This window comes from Nansenia antarctica (genome assembly GCF_963989245.1).
Source record: "Nansenia antarctica genome assembly, chromosome: 2".
NCBI classification, from domain to species: domain Eukaryota; kingdom Metazoa; phylum Chordata; class Actinopteri; order Argentiniformes; family Microstomatidae; genus Nansenia; species Nansenia antarctica.
In genome coordinates, this window is record NC_137675.1 from 47,644,945 (window position 1) to 47,669,702 (window position 24,758).

At 46.7% G+C, this 24,758-nt stretch overlaps 1 protein-coding gene across 1 annotated transcript in view; it reads right to left on the reverse strand.

Moving 5' to 3' along the window:
- Positions 1-24,758, reverse strand: part of mapk8ip3 (mitogen-activated protein kinase 8 interacting protein 3) — a gene marked incomplete at both ends in the record, with an annotated part of 83,785 nt that overhangs the window by 19,951 nt on the left and 39,076 nt on the right. Inside the window, 12 exons of the mRNA XM_080524091.1 lie at positions 2,595-2,789; positions 4,431-4,596; positions 6,196-6,351; positions 6,690-6,782; positions 8,778-8,976; positions 16,231-16,401; positions 16,829-16,885; positions 17,921-18,072; positions 18,525-18,579; positions 19,833-19,985; positions 20,340-20,397; positions 23,374-23,391. Of these exons, the coding sequence (XP_080380217.1) occupies positions 2,595-2,789; positions 4,431-4,596; positions 6,196-6,351; positions 6,690-6,782; positions 8,778-8,976; positions 16,231-16,401; positions 16,829-16,885; positions 17,921-18,072; positions 18,525-18,579; positions 19,833-19,985; positions 20,340-20,397; positions 23,374-23,391 (1,473 nt within the window). The remainder of the gene's footprint in view (positions 1-2,594; positions 2,790-4,430; positions 4,597-6,195; positions 6,352-6,689; positions 6,783-8,777; positions 8,977-16,230; positions 16,402-16,828; positions 16,886-17,920; positions 18,073-18,524; positions 18,580-19,832; positions 19,986-20,339; positions 20,398-23,373; positions 23,392-24,758) is intronic.

The window sequence follows — 24,758 nt, forward strand, 5'->3', positions numbered from 1 at the left end:
CTATACTGCACAGATAGTCAACTAGGGTTGTCATATTACACAAGAAAGTATTTTTTCACATTATTTTAAAGTGTCACAGTTTGCAGGCTTGAAAATGTACATGTTTGTGCCTCAGCACTAGCTGCCATACAATCCGTCCGGACTGTCCTGGGCCCAGAACTTAGGCCTTTTCTGTGTTCAGGGCCTTGACGGCCCTGTGGTAGAAGCTGTCCTTCAGTCTGTTTGTCTTTGCGGCCGGGGTCCTGTACCTCCTGTTCGAGGGCAGCTTGACAAAGTGTTCGTGCCCAGGGTGGGTCGGGTCCTTGGAGATCTTGGAGGCCCTCCTGAGACAGCGTGTTTTGTACAGTTCCTCCAGAGAGGGGAGGGGGGCGCCGGTGATCTTCTGTGCTGTTCTCACGACTCTCTGTAGCTCGTTTCTCTCCGCTGTTGTGCAGCTGTGGAACCAGTTGGAGATGCCGAAGGTGAGGATGCTCTCCACTGCGCCGTGGTAGAAGGCCACCAGTATCTCCTTCTTGTTGTGTTGTTTCTTGAGGCATCTCAGGGTGTATAGCCGCTGTTGTGCCCTCTTGATGGTGCCTTTAGTGTTGTCCTTCCAGGCCAGGTCATCCCGCATGTTGTGTCCCAGGAATCGGAGGGTTGAGACTCTCTCCACGCTCTCTCCGTCGATGAGCAGGGGCAGGATCTCGGACTTTTTCCTCCTGAAGTCTACGATGAATTCCTGGGTCTTTGACTTGTTTAGCAGCAGGTTGTTAACCTTGCACAGCTTGCTCAATTGCTCTACCTCATCCCTGTACGCCGCCTCGTCCCCCCCCGAGATACATCCCACCACGGTGGTGTCGTCTGCAAACTTTACGATGTAGTTGCTGGGGTGGATGGGGGTGAAGTCGTGGGTGTAGAGGTTGTAGAGGATGTGGCATACTTCCGGAAATGAAGATTGAAGCTTAGCGAGGCAAAGACGGTGTCGGCTGCCTTCCACCTTAACAACAGGGAGGCTAAATGTGAGCTTAGAGTATACCTAGATGGAACTCCCCTGCCATGTTCCGCTGAGCCAATCTATCTCGGCGTGACATTGGACAGGACGCTCACGTTTCGCCGGCACCTCGAGTCACTGCGCAAGAAGTTAACAGCTCGTGTGGCGTTGATGAGGCGACTGGTTGGCTCAGGCTGGGGCGCCGGCGCAAAGACCTTGCACACGGCAGCCCTAGTACTCCTTTATTCAACTAGTGAATACTGCGCCCCAGTATGGTGTCGCAGTGCCCACACCCGCCTCATCGACTCGCCTATAAACGAAGCCTTGCGGTTTGTGACAGGATGCCTGCGTCCTACCCCCGTGGACAACCTTCCCACCCTAGCAGGCATCCAGCCCGCAGGCCTCGGCCGCATGGGAGCCACAGCACGTCTCGCCTGCCGGGCCGTGGAGCTTAATAACCATCTGCTCCACGATAGGCTCACTATAACAGCGGAGCCCTCCCGGCATCTCAAGTCGAGACACCCATTTGTGCCTGCCGCACAGGATCTCAGGCAGCAATGCAGAGATCTTAACATCAGTGCGGCAGGATGGGCGGATTATATGTGGCGCGCGGAGTGGGAGGCAAACACCTCCAAACTCCGCGACCATATCCCAGTCGCCGGCCCTGAGCCCCTCGGGATGGACTTGCCAAGGCTATCCTGGGTGAGGCTCAATCGTCTCCGGACCGGCATCGGGCGTTTCCGCTCATCAATGCACAGATGGGGCTTGGCCCCAAATGCGTCGTGCGAGTGTGGCGCAGAGGACCAAACCGCAGACCATGTTATCCTGGATTGCCTGGTGTACCACCCACCCAACGGGATGCATGTTCTGTCGGTACTAGATGACGAGACGATGACGTGGCTTCTGGAGGGGTGTCCAGAAATATAGCCCGGGTGAGCCCCTCAACCAGGTCTCGGGGTGGTAAAAGGGTAGCCCCTCGGCCCCGAGCATGGTGGAGTGGAGAGGAAAACAACTACCCATACGCAGAAAGAAGATCATTAAATATGCCATTAGGCTAAAGATTTACCTGCCTCTGTATTGCCTTACTGGTTGCTGGCTGTTGCCATAACATCCAAAAATGTATAGATTAGCAAATCCCCCCAAAAAGCCAACAAAAGTTTAAATCATAACATCGAGACTATCTAATGCAGGAGGTTGTCGTGATCATACTGTGGTCTGTGGACTCACGTATGGAAATAATAGAAAAACGACAATTTCTTAAAGTATAAGTTACACATTTTTATGTGATGATATAAAAAAATAAAAAAATAAATAGCTTTGTAACTACAACCATTGGATTCCTTGACCCTGAAAATGTAGGTTTAGCAGTTAAAATGTTCTAGCTTATTTAGAAGCCAAGATATTACAAAACGTGTGTATTATGGCGGCCATTTCTTAAATGCCAAGATGGCCGCCTTTCAGACATCTGTGCAAATGGAAACATATATTTTCTGATTCCTCATACAATGCCCTTTCCAAAAATGTATAGATTAGCAAATCCCCAAAAAATTCCCACGAAATTATATAACAAACCTGACTATAGATGGATGTTGAGATGAACGTGTGGGAGTGTGGGAGTGCGTACCTTGTCCCTTGTCCAGGACGGGCGTGTCTGTGCGTGAGGAGCAGTTGCTACGGACTACGCTGCAGTTGGTGGCACAGCCCACCAGGGTGATGCCGGCCAACATGCCCTCCACGCCCCCCGACTCCTCGCCGCCTCCGCCCCCCTCTCCTGACTCCAGCACGATCTCCCCTGCTGGGTAGTCACTCTCACTGGCAGCTGAGGACACACACACACACACACACACACACACGCACATACACGCACAGAGACACACACACACACACACACACACACATACACGCACAGAGACACACACGCACAGACACACAGACACACACACACACATACACGCACAGAGACACACACGCGCACAGACACACACACACACGCACACAGACACACACACACAGAGACACACACACACACACACACACACACACACACACACACACACAGAGACACACACAAACACACAAACACACACAGAGACACACATATACACACACATATACACGCACACACACACACACACACACACACACACACACCCAGACAGACACATGCACCTGGTCATTCAGAGAAAATGGCTTTGCTCAGTAGGTGCAGTAGAATGTGTTTGAGATGTGTATTGTGAGTGGCTGTGTGGCCTGGGGTGGTCCAGTGCTCTAGCACCGTGGTCTACAGTGCACACATTATGGCATGCCCTCTTCTCCTTATGTAAAATGAAAAGTATGAATGTGACTGCCCCACAAAAGAAAATAACCTTAAAAAAAAATGTGTGTCTGTGATCTCGCCGAAAATGTGGTTCTATAACAGATGTTATAGGTAGGGCAGACATGGTGCTACTTTGGTAGATGTGGTTCTAGTATGTTACGTGTGGTCCTTGTTTGGTAGTTATGGTTACAGTATGTTAGATGTGGTCCTGGTTTGGTAGTTATGGTTACAGTATGTTAGGAGTGGTCCTTGTTTGGTAGATGTGGTTCTAGTATGTTACGTGTGGTCCTTGTTTGGTAGTTATGGTTACAGTATGTTAGATGTGGTCCTGGTTTGGTAGTTATGGTTACAGTATGTTAGGAGTGGTCCTTGTTTGGTAGATGTGGTTCTAGTATGTTAGGTGTGGTCCTTGTTTGGTAGTTATGGTTACAGTATGTTAGGAGTGGTCCTTGTTTGGTAGATATGGTTACAGTATGTTAGGTGTGGTCCTTGTTTGGTAGTTATGGTTACAGTATGTTAGGTGTGGTCCTTGTTTGGTAGATATGGTTACAGTATGTTAGGATTGGTCCTTGTTTGGTAGATTCGGTTCAGATATTGCAACACTGATATGTGGTCATCTGGGCAATCTAGTGGAAGGAAAACAGAGCACTGTATGCGGTCCTGTTGTGGTAGACGGTGGTTCAGGTGATGGGAGTGATATGTGACACAGTCCGATCATTTGGTCCGTATGTCAGCAACCAATCAAAATGTGTGACTTTTCTTTTGAAACACGGAACTACGTTTCAACATTGTTGAGAATCACAACACAAACTCGCAAGTCAAGCCAAAAATACTGCAACGAAATGGATTGAGTGAGAAATCCCCACTGCTACCTAGTTAACTAGAACACTACTTTACATTGTTAGCAGGCGCACAAAACAAGCTGTGTTAGTTGACTAGCGATGTGTCATTGATTTTCAACAACGCAGGAATGTATTCAAATTTTTCGAAAGAAAAGTCTGTTCATTACATCAGATCCTGACATGAGGACCGAAGCATTAGAACGTGTCACATTATGCGGTCCTGTTGTGGTCGACGGTGGTTCAGGTGATGGGTGTGATATGCGATCCTGTTGTGGTCGTCTCTGTGCATTCCTACACTAACCTGGCACGCTGGAGATGCAGAGCACGTGGGCATTGCAGACGTTGAACTGGTCCACCAGCGACCCTGGTTGGTTGGCATCGATGATGACCACCTTACTGGCAGAGTGGGTGCTGGTCAGGATCCACACCCGGCTGCTCATGGTGTCAGTCTCATGGATCTCCTTAGACTGAGGTAAATGGGAGATGAGAAGGAGGTAGAGGGGAGATGAGATGGAGGTAGAGGGGAGATGGACGAGGGGAGGGCCACATTTCAGTCAAAACCATGGTAGAGAAAATACCACCGCTCATCCGTGATCAGACTTAGCTGAGATGCTGGAGCTGAAGAGTTATTTCACTCTTCAGCTCCAGCAAAAAAGCATCCGCACACTCAAATCTGTGAGAAAAAAAAGAGGTCATTTATTTTGCGAGCTTTCGGTCATAGACATAGACATAGACAAGAAAAACGATGTTTTTGGGGGGGATTTTTTGCACCGTACAGTCAAAACCATGACCACCATGGTTGACCATGGTAAAAACAATTGATCTTGTGTATTCGTTTCAGCTTCGGTGGTAACGTCCCTCTTTATCTCATGTTGGTTACTATGGTTGTAAGGATGAAGGTCAGGGTGTCTGTGTATATAGAACTTCGTTGAAAAGCTTGCTGGCATTACATGTTCTGTAACCAATTCTGTAACCATAGTCACTCTGTATTTCGGTTACACAGTGCACACGTCTCTTGCATTTTATTGTAGTTATTTTAACCTCTTGAGGGGTACTAGTCATCACTTTAAAATAATTTGAGTCTGACATGCCATGTTCCAGTTCTTTCATGTACCCGTCCTCTTTTACATCAATGACCTTCTCTGCCAACACACCCCATCCTGGAACCTGCGGTCCTCAGATATGGGTCTGCTCTCCACCCCCCGCACCAACCTACGGACCTTTGGGGACAGTGCCTGCAGTGTGGCAGCTCCCACCCTTTGGAACTCTCTCCCCACAGTGATCCGCAACGGCCCTACCCTGGACACCTTCAAATCAGCCCTCAAAACCCACCTGTTCTCTAAGGCCTTTGGCCCCTAGTCTAGTTTTGTCACTCTTGTTGTCTTTTTGTTTTCATTGCTTTTCTTTCTGTTCTGTCTGTCTGACTTTCTGTGTGTAAAATCTGTAAAGCGTCCTTGGGTTTTTCTTTTGGTTCAACCAATCGCTCTGATGTTAAAGTTCAGGTGTTCAGCTTTCAATTCAAAGTTTTCTTTTTTCAGATTGGTTTCACCATTTAGAAATTACAACCGTTTTTTTACACATAGTCCCTCTATTTCAGCGTACGCAAAAGCGATGGGACAGTTGACAGTTGTTTCTGGTTCTTTAGGTGTGATCTGCCACAACAGTTGTGCTGTCATAAGAGAGCACTCGTTGTCTAGTCTTGCTTCTAGGCTTTGCGTTTGCCTTTGGAGTCTGATATCGGTGTCTGTCAACATGAGGACCAAAGACACGTCAATGAAAGTTAAGGAAGCCGTTACGAGGCTGAAATATTAGAAAAAAAACTAGCAGAAACATAGACATAACACCGTAAAACCTACCACAATCAGTTTGGAACTTCACTAACACTAAAAGGAAACAAAGCACTGGTGAGCGCAGAAATTGCAAACGCCCTTGTAGGCCTTGGAAGACCAAACGACTGTCCCACAGATCAGGGACACTCATCTCACATTAGACCCCCTTTTGGAGGTTTGAATATAATCAGTCTAAGTGGACTGTCCCTTCGTGCTCCTGGGCTGACAGTACTGTACCTTCCTCTTCTCTGGGGAGCTGTGGGTGCTCTTGGTGTCCCCCGCCTCCTCCTCTACAGTCAGAGGGTCGCTGCTGCCGGCCAGAGCCTTGGCTGTCACTGTGTCCTGACTGCAGGCCTTCCACCCTGTCAGGTCTACTCCTGCCGCACACCACAACTACACACACATGCACACGCACACGCACACGCACACACACACACACACACACACACACACACACACACACAGACAGACAGACAGACAAACACACACACACACACAGACAGACAGACAGACAGACAGACAAACACACACACACACACACACACAGAGACAGACAGACAGACAGACAAACACACACACACACACAGACAGACAAACGCACGCATGCACGCAAACACACACACACACACACGCACAAACTTGTCAAGATTCATAGTGCATGGGTAACATCTCTAGCAGCTAAATCATTTTTACAAAATGAGCTTTTAAAAAGATCTGTCCCAGTGTGTTACCTTCCTGTTGGGGTCCTTCTCCACCAGGGGGCGACAGTAGACAGGAACAGGCACGTTCTTCATACGACTGTCTTCCTTCTCATTGATCACAACCTGTGAGGAGAGGTGAGGTCAGGAGACGGCACAAAGCCCCCAATAACAGACCTGCCTGAAGCCTTGAAATGGAAAAGTCCACCCACCCACAAACTCATATCTGCTCCAATCGAACCGAAACGAGCCATTTTTAACGGAAGGTTAATTACGTGGGCCCGTATACCGTATTTTCCGGACTATAAGTCGCGCTTTTTTTCATAGTTTTTTCATAGTTTGGCTGGTCCTGCGACTTATAGTCGCATTTTTTGCCTCCGGAGCGACTTATAGTCCGGAAAATACGGTAATCCTGAATGTTTGAACACATTTGGAAGCCTGAATGTTTGATTAAAACAACATGACATGGCTTGATTGATTGATTGATTGAAAACTTTATTAGAATGTTTGCAGAAGTAGGTACATGAAAGTACATATTACATACAAGGTCAACTAAAAGGATAAAAACCCAAGAAAGCCACTGGCTTATTTCAATTGGGGTCCTTGACTGGCCTTGGCTAGTAGAATCTGACTGGAAACTACCAACTGTTAAAGGCGGTTAACCTGATGTTAGTGTTGACCAGATAATTAAATGTTTTATCATGCTTTCAACACTCGTTTACTCATTTACTGTTATTCCTTGTTACTTTTCAGGGTTCTTTCTATTGCACTGTGTTGTTTTTAATCTGTTCTTTTGCACTCTGAGCTGCATAATAATAATAATTATGATTAGCATGAAAGCACAACTTATTATCAAACATAGTACCCAAATATTTGTAATGTTTTATGGATTGGAATTTTTATTGAGTCAATACCAATGTTTGGTGAATATCTGCAATGGAAAATGCCCAACAATGTGTTGAATACTTATATCACCCCTTGTGAATTATATCTATTATAAGCAGGAGCGATGAAGCCAGACAAAGGGATAAGGTTTGAAGGGGGGTGAGGCTCTGGGGTTAGAGGCGGGGCTCTGGGGTTAGAGGCGGGGCTCTGGGGTTAGGGTGAGGCTCTGGGGTTAGAGGCGGGGCTCTGGGGTTAGGGGTGGGGCTCTGGGGTTAGGGGTGGGGCTCTGGGGTTAGAGGCGGGGTCTGACAGGTGCATGCTGTGGTTCTCACTTGCCTGTTGCTTCTTCAGCGGGCCTTCCAGGGCGCTGTCCAGCTGCGCACCCGTCTGTGGAAGACCAGAGTTAGAGAGCAACACTGCACTGTGCACTGTGCAACATGGCTGCTGACTCCTTTACTGCTGTTGTCTCGTTGTGTAACATTGCTTATGACTACACACTGCTTATGACTACACACTGCTTATGACTACACACTGCTTATGACTACACACTGCTTATGACTACACACTGCTTATGTCACTACAGTCTTTGATACGTCCTTGTAATCCTGATAAGTCCTCAATGTAATGTCTTAGACTTTACTATAAAGGGATAGTTCATGATTTTGGAAGTTAAACCTAACTAGTCAAGCTAATGAAGATGCTAAATGCTAGCAGTCTTTTAGCATTGTTTTCCCCTCAGCTTTCATACCTGGGTGGGTACCTGGGGGGTGAGTACCTGGGGGGTGGGTACCTGGGGGGTGGGTACCTGGGTGGGTACCTGGGGGGTGGGTACCTGGGTGGGTACCTGGGGGGTGAGTACCTGGGGGGTACCTGGGCGGTGCCTGGGGGGTGGGTATCTGGGGGGTACCTGGGGGGTGGGTACCTGGGTGGGTACCTGGGGGGTACCTGGGGGGTGAGTACCTGGGGGGTGAGTACCTGGGGGGTACCTGGGCGGTGGGTACCTGGGGGGTACCTGGGGGGTACCTGGGTGGGCACCTGGGGGGTACCTGGGGGGTACCTGGGGGGTACCTGGGGGGTACCTGGGGGGTGGGTACCTGGGGGGTACCTGGGTGGGCACCTGGGGGGTACCTGGGGGGTGGGTACCTGGGGGGTGGGCACCTGGGGGGTACCTGGGGGGTGGGTACCTGGGGGGTGAGTACCTGGGGGGTACCTGGGGGGTGAGTACCTGGGGGGTACTTGGGTGGGTACCTGGGGTGTTGGTACCGGGGTGGGTACCTGTTTGAAGCGGGGTGGCACGCTCCAGCCGCAGGCCTGCATGATGCCGTCGTCACGGCGCATGTGCTCGCGGACCTGCCGGTACTGCTCTCGCCGCTGTTCCCGGCGGGCCGACAGCGCTGAGTCGCTGAGGAGAGACGCAACACCGTTACTGGCCAGTCTAGAGTGGGAGGTGGGGGGGGGGAGGCGGGGGGGGGAGGTGGGGGAGGCGGGAGCAGAGAGAAGCAAAAGCTAGCGTTAGCGGCCAGGCTGCTGCGAAGTTACAAAAAGAAGAAAGCAGAGGCTACAAGGCTACAAGGCTACACGGCTACAAGGCAGGTGTGGCTAGCACCAACTCTGGTCCTGAAGCACTACAGGCTAGGCAGACTTTTTGTTCTAGCATCACCTGGTTCTTAATAAGTTGACTTAATAAGGTTGATTAAAGGTTAAGTTCCGTTTTTTTTAGCGATTCTCTATTTTTCTTTATGTAAACGGCATATCGTGGAAAGGTGCTGACACTTTTTTGTGATTTCACTTGGTTTTAGGAAACTTGCCGGCACCATGCGTTTACTCTAATCAGGTCACAATTTCCTCGGTACAACATCTGAAGACCAGCATTACTATACTGGGAGCTTTGCAGTTTTAAAAACAACGTACTTAGCTACGATTGCCTGCATTGCTTTCATTGTAGCTCGTTGAGGTGCCGGAAGTTTCTCAAAACCAAGCAAAAATGACAACAAAGTATCTCTACCTAAACCATTTACATCAAAAATAGAGATTTGGTAAAAAAAAAGAAAGAGAAGGAATTTATCCTTTAATAGCATTCGGTTGAAAAGAGCATTCTGTGAGGGTTTTTGACAGTCTTGTAAGTCTTCTTTTCAACAGTATATCAGCACTGTTATTTCCTTCTAGCAGGATCTTTGAGCACAGCATTTTCAGATTTGGTGGTGCTGGGCTGGACCACAGTTGGTATCACCCTCTCAGAGACCACAGTTGGTATCACCCTCTCAAAGACCACAGTTGGTATCACCCTCTGAGAGACCACAGTTGGTATCACCCTCTCAAAGACCACAGTTGGTATCACCCTCTGAGAGACCACAGTTGGTATCACCCTCTCAGAGACCACAGTTGGTATCACCCTCTCAAAGACCACAGTTGGTATCACCCTCTCAGAGACCACAGTTGGTATCACCCTCTCAGAGACCACAGTTGGTATCACCCTCTCAAAGACCACAGTTGGTATCACCCTCTCAAAGACCACAGTTGGTATCACCCTCTCAGAGACCACAGTTGGTATCACCCTCTCAGAGACCACAGTTGGTATCACCCTCTCAGAGACCACAGTTGGTATCACCCTCTCAAAGACCACAGTTGGTATCACCCTCTCAGAGACCACAGTTGGTATCACCCTCTCAGAGACCACAGTTGGTATCACCCTCTGAGAGACCACAGTTGGTATCACCCTCTCAGAGACCACAGTTGGTATCACCCTCTCAAAGACCACAGTTGGTATCACCCTCTGAGAGACCACAGTTGGTATCACCCTCTGAGAGACCACAGTTGGTATCACCCTCTCAGAGACCACAGTTGGTATCACCCTCTAAGAGACCACAGTTGGTATCACCCTCTGAGAGACCACAGTTGGTATCACCCTCTGAGAGACCACAGTTGGTATCACCCTCTCAGAGACCACAGTTGGTATCACCCTCTCAGAGACCACAGTTGGTATCACCCTCTCAGAGACCACAGTTGGTATCACCCTCTGAGAGACCACAGTTGGTATCACCCTCTGAGAGACCACAGTTGGTATCACCCTCTGAGAGACCACAGTTGGTATCACCCTCTCAGAGACCACAGTTGGTATCACCCTCTCAAAGACCACAGTTGGTATCACCCTCTCAGAGACCACAGTTGGTATCACCCTCTGAGAGACCACAGTTGGTATCACCCTCTCAGAGACCACAGTTGGTATCACCCTCTGAGAGACCACAGTTGGTATCACCCTCTCAAAGACCACAGTTGGTATCACCCTCTCAAAGACCACAGTTGGTATCACCCTCTCAGAGACCACAGTTGGTATCACCCTCTGAGAGACCACAGTTGGTATCACCCTCTCAAAGACCACAGTTGGTATCACCCTCTCAAAGACCACAGTTGGTATCACCCTCTCAAAGACCACAGTTGGTATCACCCTCTCAAAGACCACAGTTGGTATCACCCTCTCAAAGACCACAGTTGGTATCACCCTCTCAGAGACCACAGTTGGTATCACCCTCTGAGAGACCACAGTTGGTATCACCCTCTGAGAGACCACAGTTGGTATCACCCTCTCAGAGACCACAGTTGGTATCACCCTCTCAGAGACCACAGTTGGTATCACCCTCTCAAAGACCACAGTTGGTATCACCCTCTCAAAGACCACAGTTGGTATCACCCTCTCAAAGACCACAGTTGGTATCACCCTCTCAAAGACCACAGTTGGTATCACCCTCTCAGAGACCACAGTTGGTATCACCCTCTCAGAGACCACAGTTGGTATCACCCTCTCAAAGACCACAGTTGGTATCACCCTCTGAGAGACCACAGTTGGTATCACCCTCTCAGAGACCACAGTTGGTATCACCCTCTCAAAGACCACAGTTGGTATCACCCTCTCAGAGACCACAGTTGGTATCACCCTCTCAAAGACCACAGTTGGTATCACCCTCTCAAAGACCACAGTTGGTATCACCCTCTCAAAGACCACAGTTGGTATCACCCTCTGAAAGACCACAGTTGGTATCACCCTCTCAGAGACCACAGTTGGTATCACCCTCTCAAAGACCACAGTTGGTATCACCCTCTCAGAGACCACAGTTGGTATCACCCTCTCAGAGACCACAGTTGGTATCACCCTCTCAAAGACCACAGTTGGTATCACCCTCTCAGAGACCACAGTTGGTATCACCCTCTCAGAGACCACAGTTGGTATCACCCTCTCAGAGACCACAGTTGGTATCACCCTCTGAGAGACCACAGTTGGTATCACCCTCTCAAAGACCACAGTTGGTATCACCCTCTCAGAGACCACAGTTGGTATCACCCTCTCAGAGACCACAGTTGGTATCACCCTCTCAGAGACCACAGTTGGTATCACCCTCTCAGAGACCACAGTTGGTATCACCCTCTCAAAGACCACAGTTGGTAAGCACAGAGCCACAGTGTTATACAGTACAGCCAAGAGGTAAGCCAATAGGGGAGAGGAACATGGTGGGAAAGAGAGAACGGCTGTCTGATGTTTAAACCTTGTGTATACACATGGTTCAGTTATTGGTGACACTGTCTTTCAACAATAAATATGCATTCACTTGTTTCATGCCCATAGTGCACTATATAGTATAGTACTTGGTATAAACATTTATAATTGCTAATGGATCTTTATGACGACTTAAAACATGCATCAATGTTTATATGATACACTGTATATCCATAGAAGCCTACATAACATACAGTACACAGGAGTTTAGTAGGAAACGGATCTGCTTTACTCTAGTAATTAGATCTGCTTTACTCTAGTAATTAGCTCAAGGCTAAAGCTTTAACAGAGAGCAACGCACAGATCAGACAAGCTTTCAATAACATTGAACACAGATGATCATTCCTACGGACAAGGATAACACAAATAATGTATCCCATGAGCAGTGGGTAATCCGATGTCATTACTATCAGTGAGTTTAGCATCAACACTCCATAATACATCAGAGTGTGTTTATACCATTAGCACTGTGTGCCAGCAAATCACCATCCCTGGAGCATACAGTATACATAGAGGAGGCAGATAACCAGCCATGGAGAATATAGAGAAGGCAGATAACCAACCATGGAGAATATAGAGAAGGCAGATAACCAGCCTGGGATAATATAGAGAAGGCATATAACCAGCCATGGAGAATATAGAGAAGGCAGATAACCAGCCATGGAGAATATAGAGAAGGCAGATAACCAGCCATGGATAATATAGAGAAGGCAGATAACCAGCCTGGGATAATATAGAGGCAGATAACCAGCCTGGGATAATATAGAGAAGGCAGATAACCAGCCTGGGGTAATATAGAGAAGGCAGATAACCAGCCTGGGATAATATAGAGGAGGCAGATAACCAGTGATAGGATGCGTTTCTCATTGTACATAGGTAAACTCTAGACTCTAAACTCATCAGTAAGCATAATCAAGCTGTAATATCTAAGTTGTTGACAGATCAGCCAACCTCTCTGTCTCATGCCATGTACCCTGCAACATGTAACTTGACGGGGGGGGGCAGTGTAGGGTCAAGAGGTCAGTATATTTAGGACCAGCCAACCAGCTGACTAGACTCGGGTAACTGGGTTGTCATGACGACCAGCTCCTTATGGGATATGAGGACTTCTAGTCAACAACTCTATCTAGACTCAATGACGCCCTGTCTGTAGAATGATTTGTATGTTTGCTTGATCATCAACTATCCCCTATAAGAGTCACTGTGACTATCATTCTGTGTGCGTTCTGTGCCTGCGACTGAACACACCCAGCGCTGTGAATAAACTTTATCTTAACTGTCTACATTGAGCAATCTTTAATTAATTACTTTGGGATCAACCAATCTTGGCCACCAACCCATCATCAGGGAACCATCCAATAACAACCAGCCATGGAGAATATAGAGAAGGCAGATAACCAGCCATGGAGAATATAGAGAAGGCAGATAACCAGCCATGGAGAATATAGAGAAGGCAGATAACCAGCCATAGAGAATATAGAGCAGGCAGATAACCAGCCATGGAGAATATAGAGCAGGCAGATAACCAGCCTGGGATAATATAGAGAAGGCAGATAACCAGCCTGGGATAATATAGAGAAGGCAGATAACCAGCCATGGAGAATATAGAGAAGGCAGATAACCAGCCATGGAGAATATAGAGAAGGCAGATAACCAGCCTGGGATAATATAGAGGCAGATAACCAGCCTGGGATAATATAGAGAAGGCAGATAACCAGCCTGGGGTAATATAGAGAAGGCAGATAACCAGCCATGGAGAATATAGAGGAGGCAGATAACCAGTGATAGGATGCGTTTCTCATTGTACATAGGTAAACTCTAGACACTATGTATAAACTCATCAGTAAGCATAATCAAGCTGTAATATCTAAGTTGTTGACAGATCAGCCAACCTCTCTGTCTCATGCCATGTACCCTGCAACATGTAACTTGACGGGGGGGGGCAGTGTAGGGTCAAGAGGTCAGTATATTTAGGACCAGCCAACCAGCTGACTAGACTCGGGTAACTGGGTTGTCATGACGACCAGCTCCTTATGGGATATGAGGACTTCTAGTCAACAACTCTATCTAGACTCAATGACGCCCTGTCTGTAGAATGATTTGTATGTTTGCTTGATCATCAACTATCCCCTATAAGAGTCACTGTGACTATCATTCTGTGTGCGTTCTGTGCCTGCGACTGAACACACCCAGCGCTGTGAATAAACTTTATCTTAACTGTCTACATTGAGCAATCTTTAATTAATTACTTTGGGATCAACCAATCTTGGCCACCAACCCATCATCAGGGAACCATCCAATAACAACCAGCCATGGAGAATATAGAGAAGGCAGATAACCAGCCATGGAGAATATAGAGCAGGCAGATAACCAGCCATGGAGAATATAGAGCAGGCAGATAACCAGCCATGGAGAATATAGAGAAGGCAGATAACCAGCCATGGAGAATATAGAGAAGGCAGATAACCAGCCATGGAGAATATAGAGAAGGCAGATAACCAGCCTGGGATAATATAGAGAAGGCAGATAACCAGCCATGGAGAATATAGAGGCAGGTAACCAGCCATGGAGAATATAGAGAAGGCAGATAACCAGCCTGGGATAATATAGAGAAGGCAGATAACCAGCCTGGGATAATATAGAGAAGGCAGATAACCAGCCATGGAGAATATAGAGAAGGCAGATAACCAGCCATGGAGAATATAGAGAAGGCAGATAACCAGCCATGGAGAATATAGAGGCAGGTAACCAGCCATGGAGAATATAGAGAAGGCAGATAACCAGCCTGGGATAATATAGAGAAGGCAGATAACCAGCCATGGAGAATATAGAGGCAGGTAACCAGCCATGGAGAATATAGAGAAGGCAGATAACCAGCCATGGAGAATATAGAGAAGGCAGATAACCAGCCTGGGATAATATAGAGAAGGCAGATAACCAGCCTGGGATAATATAGAGAAGGCAGATAACCAGCCATGGAGAATATAGAGAAGGCAGATAACCAGCCTGGGATAATATAGAGAAGGCAGATAACCAGCCTGGGATAATATAGAGAAGGCAGATAACCAGCCTGGGGTAATATAGAGAAGGCAGATAACCAGCCATGGAGAATATAGAGAAGGCAGATAACCAACCATGGAGAATATAGAGAAGGCAGATAACCAGCCTGGGATAATATAGAGAAGGCAGATAACCAGCCATGGAGAATATAGAGGAGGCAGATAACCAGCCATGGAGAATATAGAGAAGGCAGATAACCAGCCTGGGATAATATAGAGAAGGCAGATAACCAGCCTGGGATAATATAGAGAAGGCAGATAACCAGCCATGGAGAATATAGAGAAGGCAGATAACCAACCATGGAGAATATAGAGAAGGCAGATAACCAACCATGGAGAATATAGAGAAGGCAGATAACCAGCCTGGGATAATATAGAGAAGGCAGATAACCAGCCATGGAGAATATAGAGAAGGCAGATAACCAGCCATGGAGAATATAGAGAAGGCAGATAACCAGCCATAGAGAATATAGAGAAGGCAGATAACAAGCCTGGGATAATATAGAGAAGGCAGATAACCAGCCATGAAGAATATAGAGAAGGCAGATAACCAGCCATCAAGAATATAGAGAAGGCAGATAACCAGCCTGGGGTAATATAGAGAAGGCAGATAACCAGCCATGGAGAATATAGAGAATGCAGATAACCAGGCATGGAGAATATAGAGAAGGCAGATAACCAGCCATGGAGCATATAGAGCATAGAGCAAAGCATACACAGCCAGCAAGAGAAGAAAGCAAAACAAGAGGTGATCTGCACTCCACGACTTGCAGCCAGCAACCGTACTTAAACAATTTCTACCCCCTTTTTCATATTTCAGAGGGACGGAGAAAGACAGAGAAAGAGAGAGACGGGGGGAGAGAGAGAGAGAGAGAGAGAGAGAGACGGGGGGAGAGAGAGAGAGGGGGAGAGAGAGAGAGAGAGAGAGAGAGACGGGGGGAGAGAGAGAGGGGGAGAGAGAGAGAGAGAGAGAGAGAGAGAGAGAGAGAGAGAGAGAGAGAGAGAGAGAGAGAGAGAGAGAGAGAGAGGGAGAGGAGAGGATGTGCTGTTAAAAAAAGAGGTAGCTGGTCATTTGGCTCACTCTTCGGGGAAGAACTCGAGGGTGCGGTTGGAGGTGGAGATCTGGCACATGGTGTGGCTGCGGCGCTGGGGGAAGCCGGCGGGTGAAGGGGACTTGTAGTGGATGTTGACACTGTAGTACGGCCGCTTGACCGGGGGCGGGCTGGCCGAGGAGCTGAAGAGACGGGCGAAGCTGGAGGGGAGGAGCAAGAGAGGAGGGAGACAGACAGACAGACAGACAGACAGACACACAGTCAGAATGCATAGTAACACGTAACAACGCAGTCATGTCATGTCATGTCAATATTCCATTCCATCCTATGAAATCAAGAGGCCCGATCATTTGTGCCCATCCCTAGTGCCCTTCCTTGAGGAAAGTTGTATCGAATTCCCCCAAAAAGCCAAGGCCCAAACCCAATCCCGTTGCGCTTTGTCACAAGGGGGGGGCGTTGATTCCCCCATCACGGATCTGCAAGGACTACATACAGCAGGTTTGGCTGATAAGTACAAGGTGGGGCAATCGTCTTACCCTTTCCTTTCTCCTCGCAAGGACGAGCGGAGGCCAGGGAGGAGGGAACAGTATGTGTGTGAGAGAATGTTGATTGGAATTAAAAACTCACAACTGCCAGATGGTGGACTTCTTCTTCTCGGATATCTGAGGACTCTCCCTGGACGCCCTGTGATGAGAGACACACGGGGGGTTAGTGAGAGGACAGGTATTACAGTTATATTTAGGGCATTTAGCAGATGTCCAAAGCGACTTACAACAATCGAAAACTTGAATCCAATCAAATAGTACTCGATAGTCAGGATCAAACAACAGTAACATTATTAAAACATGACAAAATAAAGTGGATTAGAAACACAACTGACAGGAGGAAGGGGACGCTTCAGGAGGGACCACTGAGGTGCATCCCGAAGAGACGGGTCTTCAGTCTATGACGGAAGTATGTGAGTTCTAGACTTCTATAGCGCTTTTCTAGACACTCAAAGACGTTTTACAAACTGAAAAGATTGAGTAGTAATAATAAAAAGAAACAAAAAATAGATAAAAGAAAGTATAGGGGTCTAATACATTTTTTGATTACTAAATCTAAATCTAAGTGTTTTTGTAGGACAATCTACTCTGTACACTGCAATTACACCTAGATTTCGGGCGGAGAAGCGGCGAACAAGCAACGCCAGCGTCCTCTCTCTACCGGAATTTTTTGAAATAACAGTGGTGAAGAGGGACGAGAGAGGAGATGGAGGAGAGAAAGATGTGCTAAACCCCTAGATCTCCAACGTAGAGGACGAGCGCAACTTACCACAATGGTTGCGTCCTACAAGCCTGGGTTAGAGTTCAACATGGTTGAACTTTGACCCGCGGCTGCACGGGACCCTGAGACAGAGGGCAGGGCAGGCCATGTCTCAAGTGAAAGACCTATACGCGTCGCGAGTATGGGTGTGAGCCATATCGAGGGCCCTCCCCCCCGCACTTGCCAAGTAATAACAAAGAAAAATGTATAGTCGAACGTCCCAAGAACATCGCTTGATTGCACTTCAAAGCTCTATCGGGCTGCGCAATCAATCACAAATAAGTGAGTGAGTGAGCCAGCGAGAAAGCATGTGTGCGTGCATTCATACACCCCAAGTGTGCCCCAAGTGTGGCCCCGCGAGGGGGGTTCCATGTCTCGATTGGCTTCCTCCTCCTCGCCGTCTCCCCTCCTCACCTGATCATCTCTGTCCACCGCACGGCCTCCTGCAGCTCCATCAGTCTCTCCTTGTACTGGTTCCTCTCCATCAGGACCCGGGCCATCTCCACCCGTGTGAAGCGCCGCCGCTGTGTCATGGTCACGTCCCCGTCCTGCAGAGGTGACGAGAACTGAGACAGAGAGACCGAGAAAGTCAGGTTGCCACGGAGAAGACGCATTCATTTTGAGGTCAAAAACTTGATTGAAAGTCAACAGGTATATGACGCAAGACCACTGTGAGGCTTAAAGGCCTCGACACGCTTCTGCATCTGCAAGTCACTTGTGCCGCTAGCACGTGGTTCGCGCTACTCAACACTGTCGTAAGTACGCAAGTACGCAAGTACTCAAGTAACAAGTAACTAGCCTACGCACAGTGTCACAGTCTCTAGATAGAACACACACATTTGGTTTTCATATTACCGATGACTTAATTAATGGTTGAGAACTTCTCAACTTGGTTGATTCAATTCATGATTCTAAAGCTATGCTGCCTCCGCTGACTCGTACCACATACACAGTTCCACCGACTTATTCCACAATGAAGACTATAGTTTGATGTATAGAAGACATTGGTCCTACTCACGTCCTCGCCTTCATCCTTTGAGTCCTGAGACGCTCCCAGAGCCTCGGCTCTTAACCTGGGATGTAGAAGAATCAGTGAAAAATCAATACTGAGACAATGCTGAGGAATGGCAATGTAAGGGCATCAAGACAGTAGAACGCACTGTGGTCTCAGTCACAGGATCTAATGATCGCAAAGTCGGCAGATCGGCGGTTCGAGCCCCGACTGGCCACATGTCGAAGTGTCCTTGGGCAAGACACTGAACCCCAAATTGCTCCCAATGAGCGGGGCCAGCGCCTTGCATGGGAATGTGTGTGTGAACGGGTGAATGAGAGACCGTCGTAAAGCGTTTTGGAATAAGGCGCTATATAAGTCAGTCCATTAGGATTGGTTCAAAAAAAGATAGTAAATGAAGCGAACCATAATCATAGGATATCCAATGTACAGAGTTAGCCACTAACTAATATGTTTATCGACACTAACTCTTAGTTGAATCTTTTGATTAACCTCTGACAATTACGTCTTTGAGCGACTTATTGACTTCTTACCTCCCCCTCTTCTCCCTAGCCTTTGACCTGAGTTGAGCCTGCCTCCCGACAACTGCACTTTTCTGCACTTTTATTTCTGCACCCGTTGTATTCTGTATTGCACCTTGTTTTTGTTTTTTGTTTTGTTTATTTGTTGTTTTCTTTTTACTAGTGTTTTATCTGTTAAGCACTTTGGGTGGCTGTTTTTTGTCTTTGTAAATGTGCTATATAAATAAACATGACTTGACTTGACTAAAACATCTCTGGTTCAAAAGCCTTGATTTGTCTGGAGGTTTGTCCACCAGATGGTGCTTGTGAGCGAATGGGGCAGGTTTTAGAAAGTGCATCCACATTCTTGCTAAACAGGTATGTGTAAGGTCTACTGTAGACACAAGCCTACGTCCCAGGACACTAGTGTAGATTCAGCTAAACATCATACAAAAATCAATGCCTACGATAAGAGCCTATCTATTGTACTTTCCTGATTCTATCCTGTGTATCTATCTAGTCATCTCCATCAAGCATTTCGAAATATCCACACAAGAGATGACAACAACTTTCTGAAAACATGAGAATAGATATGGAAAATGTCATATTTGTGTGTCTTTGTGAGTAGGTAAATGTAGGCCGCGAGCGGTCGCGTGCAGGGGAGGCCGCTGAAGAGGAACTAACAAACCTAAACTTGACGTTCTAACGGTCAACAGCGGTCAACAGCGGTCAACAGCGATGAGTGGAATTGTGAGTGTAATTGTGAGTTGGATGCGTTTCTCAGGTCTGACTGTCACTAGGAGTGACCTTTCACCTCTTGAGCTCCTCCTCCAGTTCTTTAACCCGCAGGTCCACCTTGTTCTTGGACTGCCTCACGGCCTCCAGCTCCTCCCTCAGCACCTCCTGCTCCCCAGAGAGCTCGTCCACTTTGGCGATCAGGTCGTTCTTCACAATGTTCAGAGCGTTTCTGGAGGGACAGGAGAAGGGGGTGAGATGGTTAGGTGCCGTCACGCGAAATCCTGAGCGCATCTCAATGGTCAAAAGCTGCTGTCTCTCTCTCTCTCTCTCTCTCTCTCTCTCTCTCTCTCTCTCTCTCTCTCTCTCTCTCTCTCTCTCTCTCTCTCTCTCTCTCTCTCTCTCTCTCTCTCTCTCTCTCTCTCTCTCTCTCTCTCTCTCTCTCTCTCTCTCTCTCTCTCTCTCTCTCTCTCTCTCTCTCTCTCTCTCTCTCTCTCTCTCTCTCTCTCTCTCTCTCTCTCTCTCTCTCTCTCTCTCTCTCTCTCTCTCTCTCTCTCTCTCTCTCACTCCCTCAGTTGTCTCTTACTTGGTCTCCAGGAGCTGTTTGTTCTCCGTCAGTAGGTTCTCCACCTCCTTGCCCATCCCTGTGAGGTGAAGTTAACGTTAGCCTCACATCAATAACACACTCCTCCTCCCTATAAACATTTCAGAACTGTCTCTGTGTTGATCTTAAACTTAAATGTACAGATAACCAAAAAGGTACTGGCAAGGTTAAAATCAGATTTTCTTTGACAGAGTAAAAGCCAATTTGAATGCTTAAGTAACTTGGCGTGACAGGATATGTCCAATTTCATGTCCTAACTAGGAAAGTAAGTCTGCCTTTACTTCTGCGGGCCAGGTTCATTACACGTTTACCAGGGTTGGGGTCAATTCCGTTTAAATTCAAGGGATGAATTGAAATTAAATGTATAAAACCCACTTTGTAAAACAAAGGGGATGTTCAATGTATTCATTCCAGATGCAGTTTACACATCTTTTGGGGATTTCTTTTTTATTTTCAACCAAAACAAAACTTTTATTTTGTTTGTTTTAGAAGACATCCCCCAGATAAATAAAACATCTCTAAGCTTTGCACTAGTGTAAACAGTAAGTAAATCTGGCCCACTAGTAAATCTAATTGGAGGTCTGGGAAACAGTGAAAAAGCCAAGCACACAAGCTGAAAAGCAATATCCCAAAAGAAACACAGAGTAATATTAAGATATGCTAGCCATGACATGCTTAAATAAAAATGGAATGGATGTCTGATAAGCTTGGCAGGGACCATCTCACTTTGGGTGGGTCTTCCAACTGATTTATCTTTGAAAGGCGACCACTATTACGGTAACACATTTAGAGATATCTCCATTGTAACCTCGCAAAATTCTCTGCGTAGCTGGCATTATATGTACCGAATCATTAGCTAAATGAACATTGTATTGTCATTAAGTATTTTGTATGGTTTATGGTACTACTGGCGGTGGCAAACTAGCTTCGCTGTGTGCGACTCTGCTTGTTCCATTGACTCTGACTGGAAATTCATGGTAACACTGCGTATATGCACCCCTGGGGAAGACATGCAGCAGGTCTCTCCGAATTGCTTGCCAGGAGGAGCGCCCCCTTGTGGACATTCAGGAGGCCACTGGCGAGTAGGCCAGTCCATTCAAGGCCAGTCCATTAAAACACACTTGGCCACGCTGTGGCACAAAGCGAGGAGGGTGGCAATGGAGTCTATCTAGGGATGAGTAGTCAAATCTAGTCCAGTCAAAGCAAAGAAATGACCAGCATCTAGCTTCTGGTCATCATCAGGCGTTCGAGTCGGCACCAGAGTGCATCTCAAAGGCCAGCCTCTGCTTAAACCCGAGTCAGGGAAATAGAGAGTAGGCGGTCCTGGGAGTCAGTGAGAACTTTGAGCCGAAAATACACACACCATTTTGATTTTCCAAATGCAGCACAAATGCATTGGGTTCCTAGTGTCCACATGTACTACACCCAAACACACAGAGCAAGAGACACGAGTATCCAGGGTGACAAACTATAGATTTTCTGGTCACCTTTGACATGAATCTTACTCATAACTGGTTATCTACGCTAAACAACGAAACCGAAGAATAGCTAGCATAAGACTCATTTCTAGAAGAGAAACTATAAAAAGTAGCCTCAGCCTTTGACTTTGCTAGCCACTCTTCCTATTCTTTAACTAAGCTAAACAAGAACACTGAAGAACGGTTAAGTTGTGATGAAAACTGGACGCCCAGCGGAAGAGCAGGCTCACCAACGTATTAGAACAGTTATATCATTTAATTTCAGTTATATCTAGGGATGTCCCGATCCGATCTACGGCATCGGTATCTGTCCGATATTGGCCCAGAATGCTGGATCGCAGATCGCAGGGCAGAAAAAAATAGGCTCCGATCTGCACTCCGATACAGCGTGTCACTCACGTGACACAACAGTAGTCGGACGAAGAGAGTCTGACGAGTCTGCGCGTTGTGTAAATTAGCAAGTGTGACAGAACCTAAAAAACGACTGCCCTATTTGCCAACCAGTGGATAAAGATATGCTGCCTATTAGTACAGTAGAGGGGCTATTACCACAGACAAATTAAATTCCATTCAATCTTTTTTTTCTTTTTGTCTATTTGGCCGGTTTGATTTCGGGTAGGCTATAGCTAGACCACTGGTAAACATCGTGATTGGAAATGGCTGGACAGCTATACATGCGCTCTAATGCGTGTTCTGCAGTATTGTTATGTTAGCCTAATTTAAGTATTCAGAAGGAGAGAGTACTGCAGAGTACTGTTCTTTTGTTGTTTGAATAAAGGCTGGTAGCCTTCAATAACCAACTGTTGTTGTGGATTATCAGGAAAGTATTTATTATTATTTAAAAAAAAATAATATATATATATATATATATATATATACCGGATTTATATTGTTATCGCAGATACCCGAAGCCCAGGAATTGGTATCGGTATCGGAAATTAAGTATCATCTAAAAATGTTTTTCATTTTGCTAAATTAGAGTTTCAGTAGAATAAGCAGCTGTTACAGGTCAGCTCAGTGAAGAGACAAAGAATTGAGGAAATGGCGCCTGTGACACACAAGCCATTTGCCTGTTCCGACGTGATTAAAGGATAGTCAGCCTTACAAGAGCCACAATCCCCATAACTGTGTGGTATCATGTGACCTGACAAAGGGCACAATATAACTATACATTAACTACACGTTACTATGTGCAAGGAAAAGCCAGTAGCACTTGAGTTAGCAATGAGTTTGAGTTAGCAATGAGTTACCATTTGTTAAGTGTTCCCCTACCCTGTTAGTTTTAAATGATTAAGACAATTAAGCAAAGGAATACAAATCTGTATTGAGGTGAAAAACAAACAAAAAATGAAAGAAACCGCTTGTCATAGAAGCTCTGTCAGAAAAACCAACAGGCAAAGGGAGGAAGTGACATCACTGCAGAGGCATAGGGAGGAAATGACATCACTGAATGGGGGAAAGAGAGGATGTGACATCACACACAGACACAACATGGAGGATGAGCACAGTCATGCTGAATAAGGCTTGAGGGGCCTTACCGAAGAAATCGTCACGCACTGTAAGCCAGAAATAGGAGAGAGAGAGAGAGAGAGAGAGAGAGAGAGAGAGAGAGAGAGAGAGAGAGAGAGAGAGAGAGAGAAAGAAAGAGGGAGGGAGAGAGGGGGCACCGACAAGAGAGAGAAAGAGAAGCAGGGATGAGGTGATACTGAAGAGAGAGGAGAGAATGCTGATACATAACCATTGATTCTTGAAGAATATAACTTAGCTAACCTCATCAGCTCAATTCAACTGTCCTAACCTAAAATATACGCTTGTTTTACTCCATTGTTTGTGGACAATTGTGTAATTGGAAACAAACTCTCTTTCACTTGAAAGCATGGTTAAAAAACAGTCACTTTGATCTTATAGACGGTCAGTCCGTGCATACATAGCCCCGTCTATGAATTTGAGCGTGGTTACATTTTCTCCAGCCCCATCCCTCAGCTGTTTACAAAGAAAAGTGGCGGGTGGCTGTTTTTGTTGTTGTTTGAATGTCAGATTGAGAACTTGGATCTCTCAGCTTAACAAGAACAGAGAACACTAGCAGTGGAGAGAGAACCAGTTACTGAGCCCTCAATCACATTGTTTCACCACAATGTTCACTTGAGCTTTGTCATGTGTCCGACCAGCCAGGAGACTTCATCCAAGCAAACGATTGGTACTGTATTGGTGGATGGTCAAGACTAGAGGAGCTCTAGTACTGTATTGGTGGATGGTCAAGACTAGAGGTGTTCTAGTACTGTATTGGTGGATGGTCATGGTAGAGGTGTTCTAGTACTGTATTGGTGGATGGTCATGGTAGAGGTGTTCTAGTACTGTATTGGTGGATGGTCATGGTAGAGGTGTTCTAGTACTGTATTGGTGGATGGTCATGGTAGAGGTGTTCTAGTACTGTATTGGTGGATGGTCATGGTAGAGGTGTTCTAGTACTGTATTGGTGGATGGTCATGGTAGAGGAGCTCTAGTACTGTATTGGTGGATGGTCATGGTAGAGGAGCTCTAGTACTGTATTGGTGGATGGTCATGGTAGAGGTGTTCTAGTACTGTATTGGTGGATGGTCATGGTAGAGGTGTTCTAGTACTGTATTGGTGGATGGTCATGGTAGAGGTGTTCTAGTACTGTATTGGTGGATGGTCATGGTAGAGGAGCTCTAGTACTGTATTGGTGGATGGTCATGATAGAGGTGTTCTAGTACTGTATTGGTGGATGGTCATGGTAGAGGTGTTCTAGTACTGTATTGGTGGATGGTCATGGTAGAGGTGTTCTAGTACTGTATTGGTGGATGGTCATGGTAGAGGAGCTCTAGTACTGTATTGGTGGATGGTCATGGTAGAGGTGTTCTAGTACTGTATTGGTGGATGGTCATGGTAGAGGTGTTCTAAT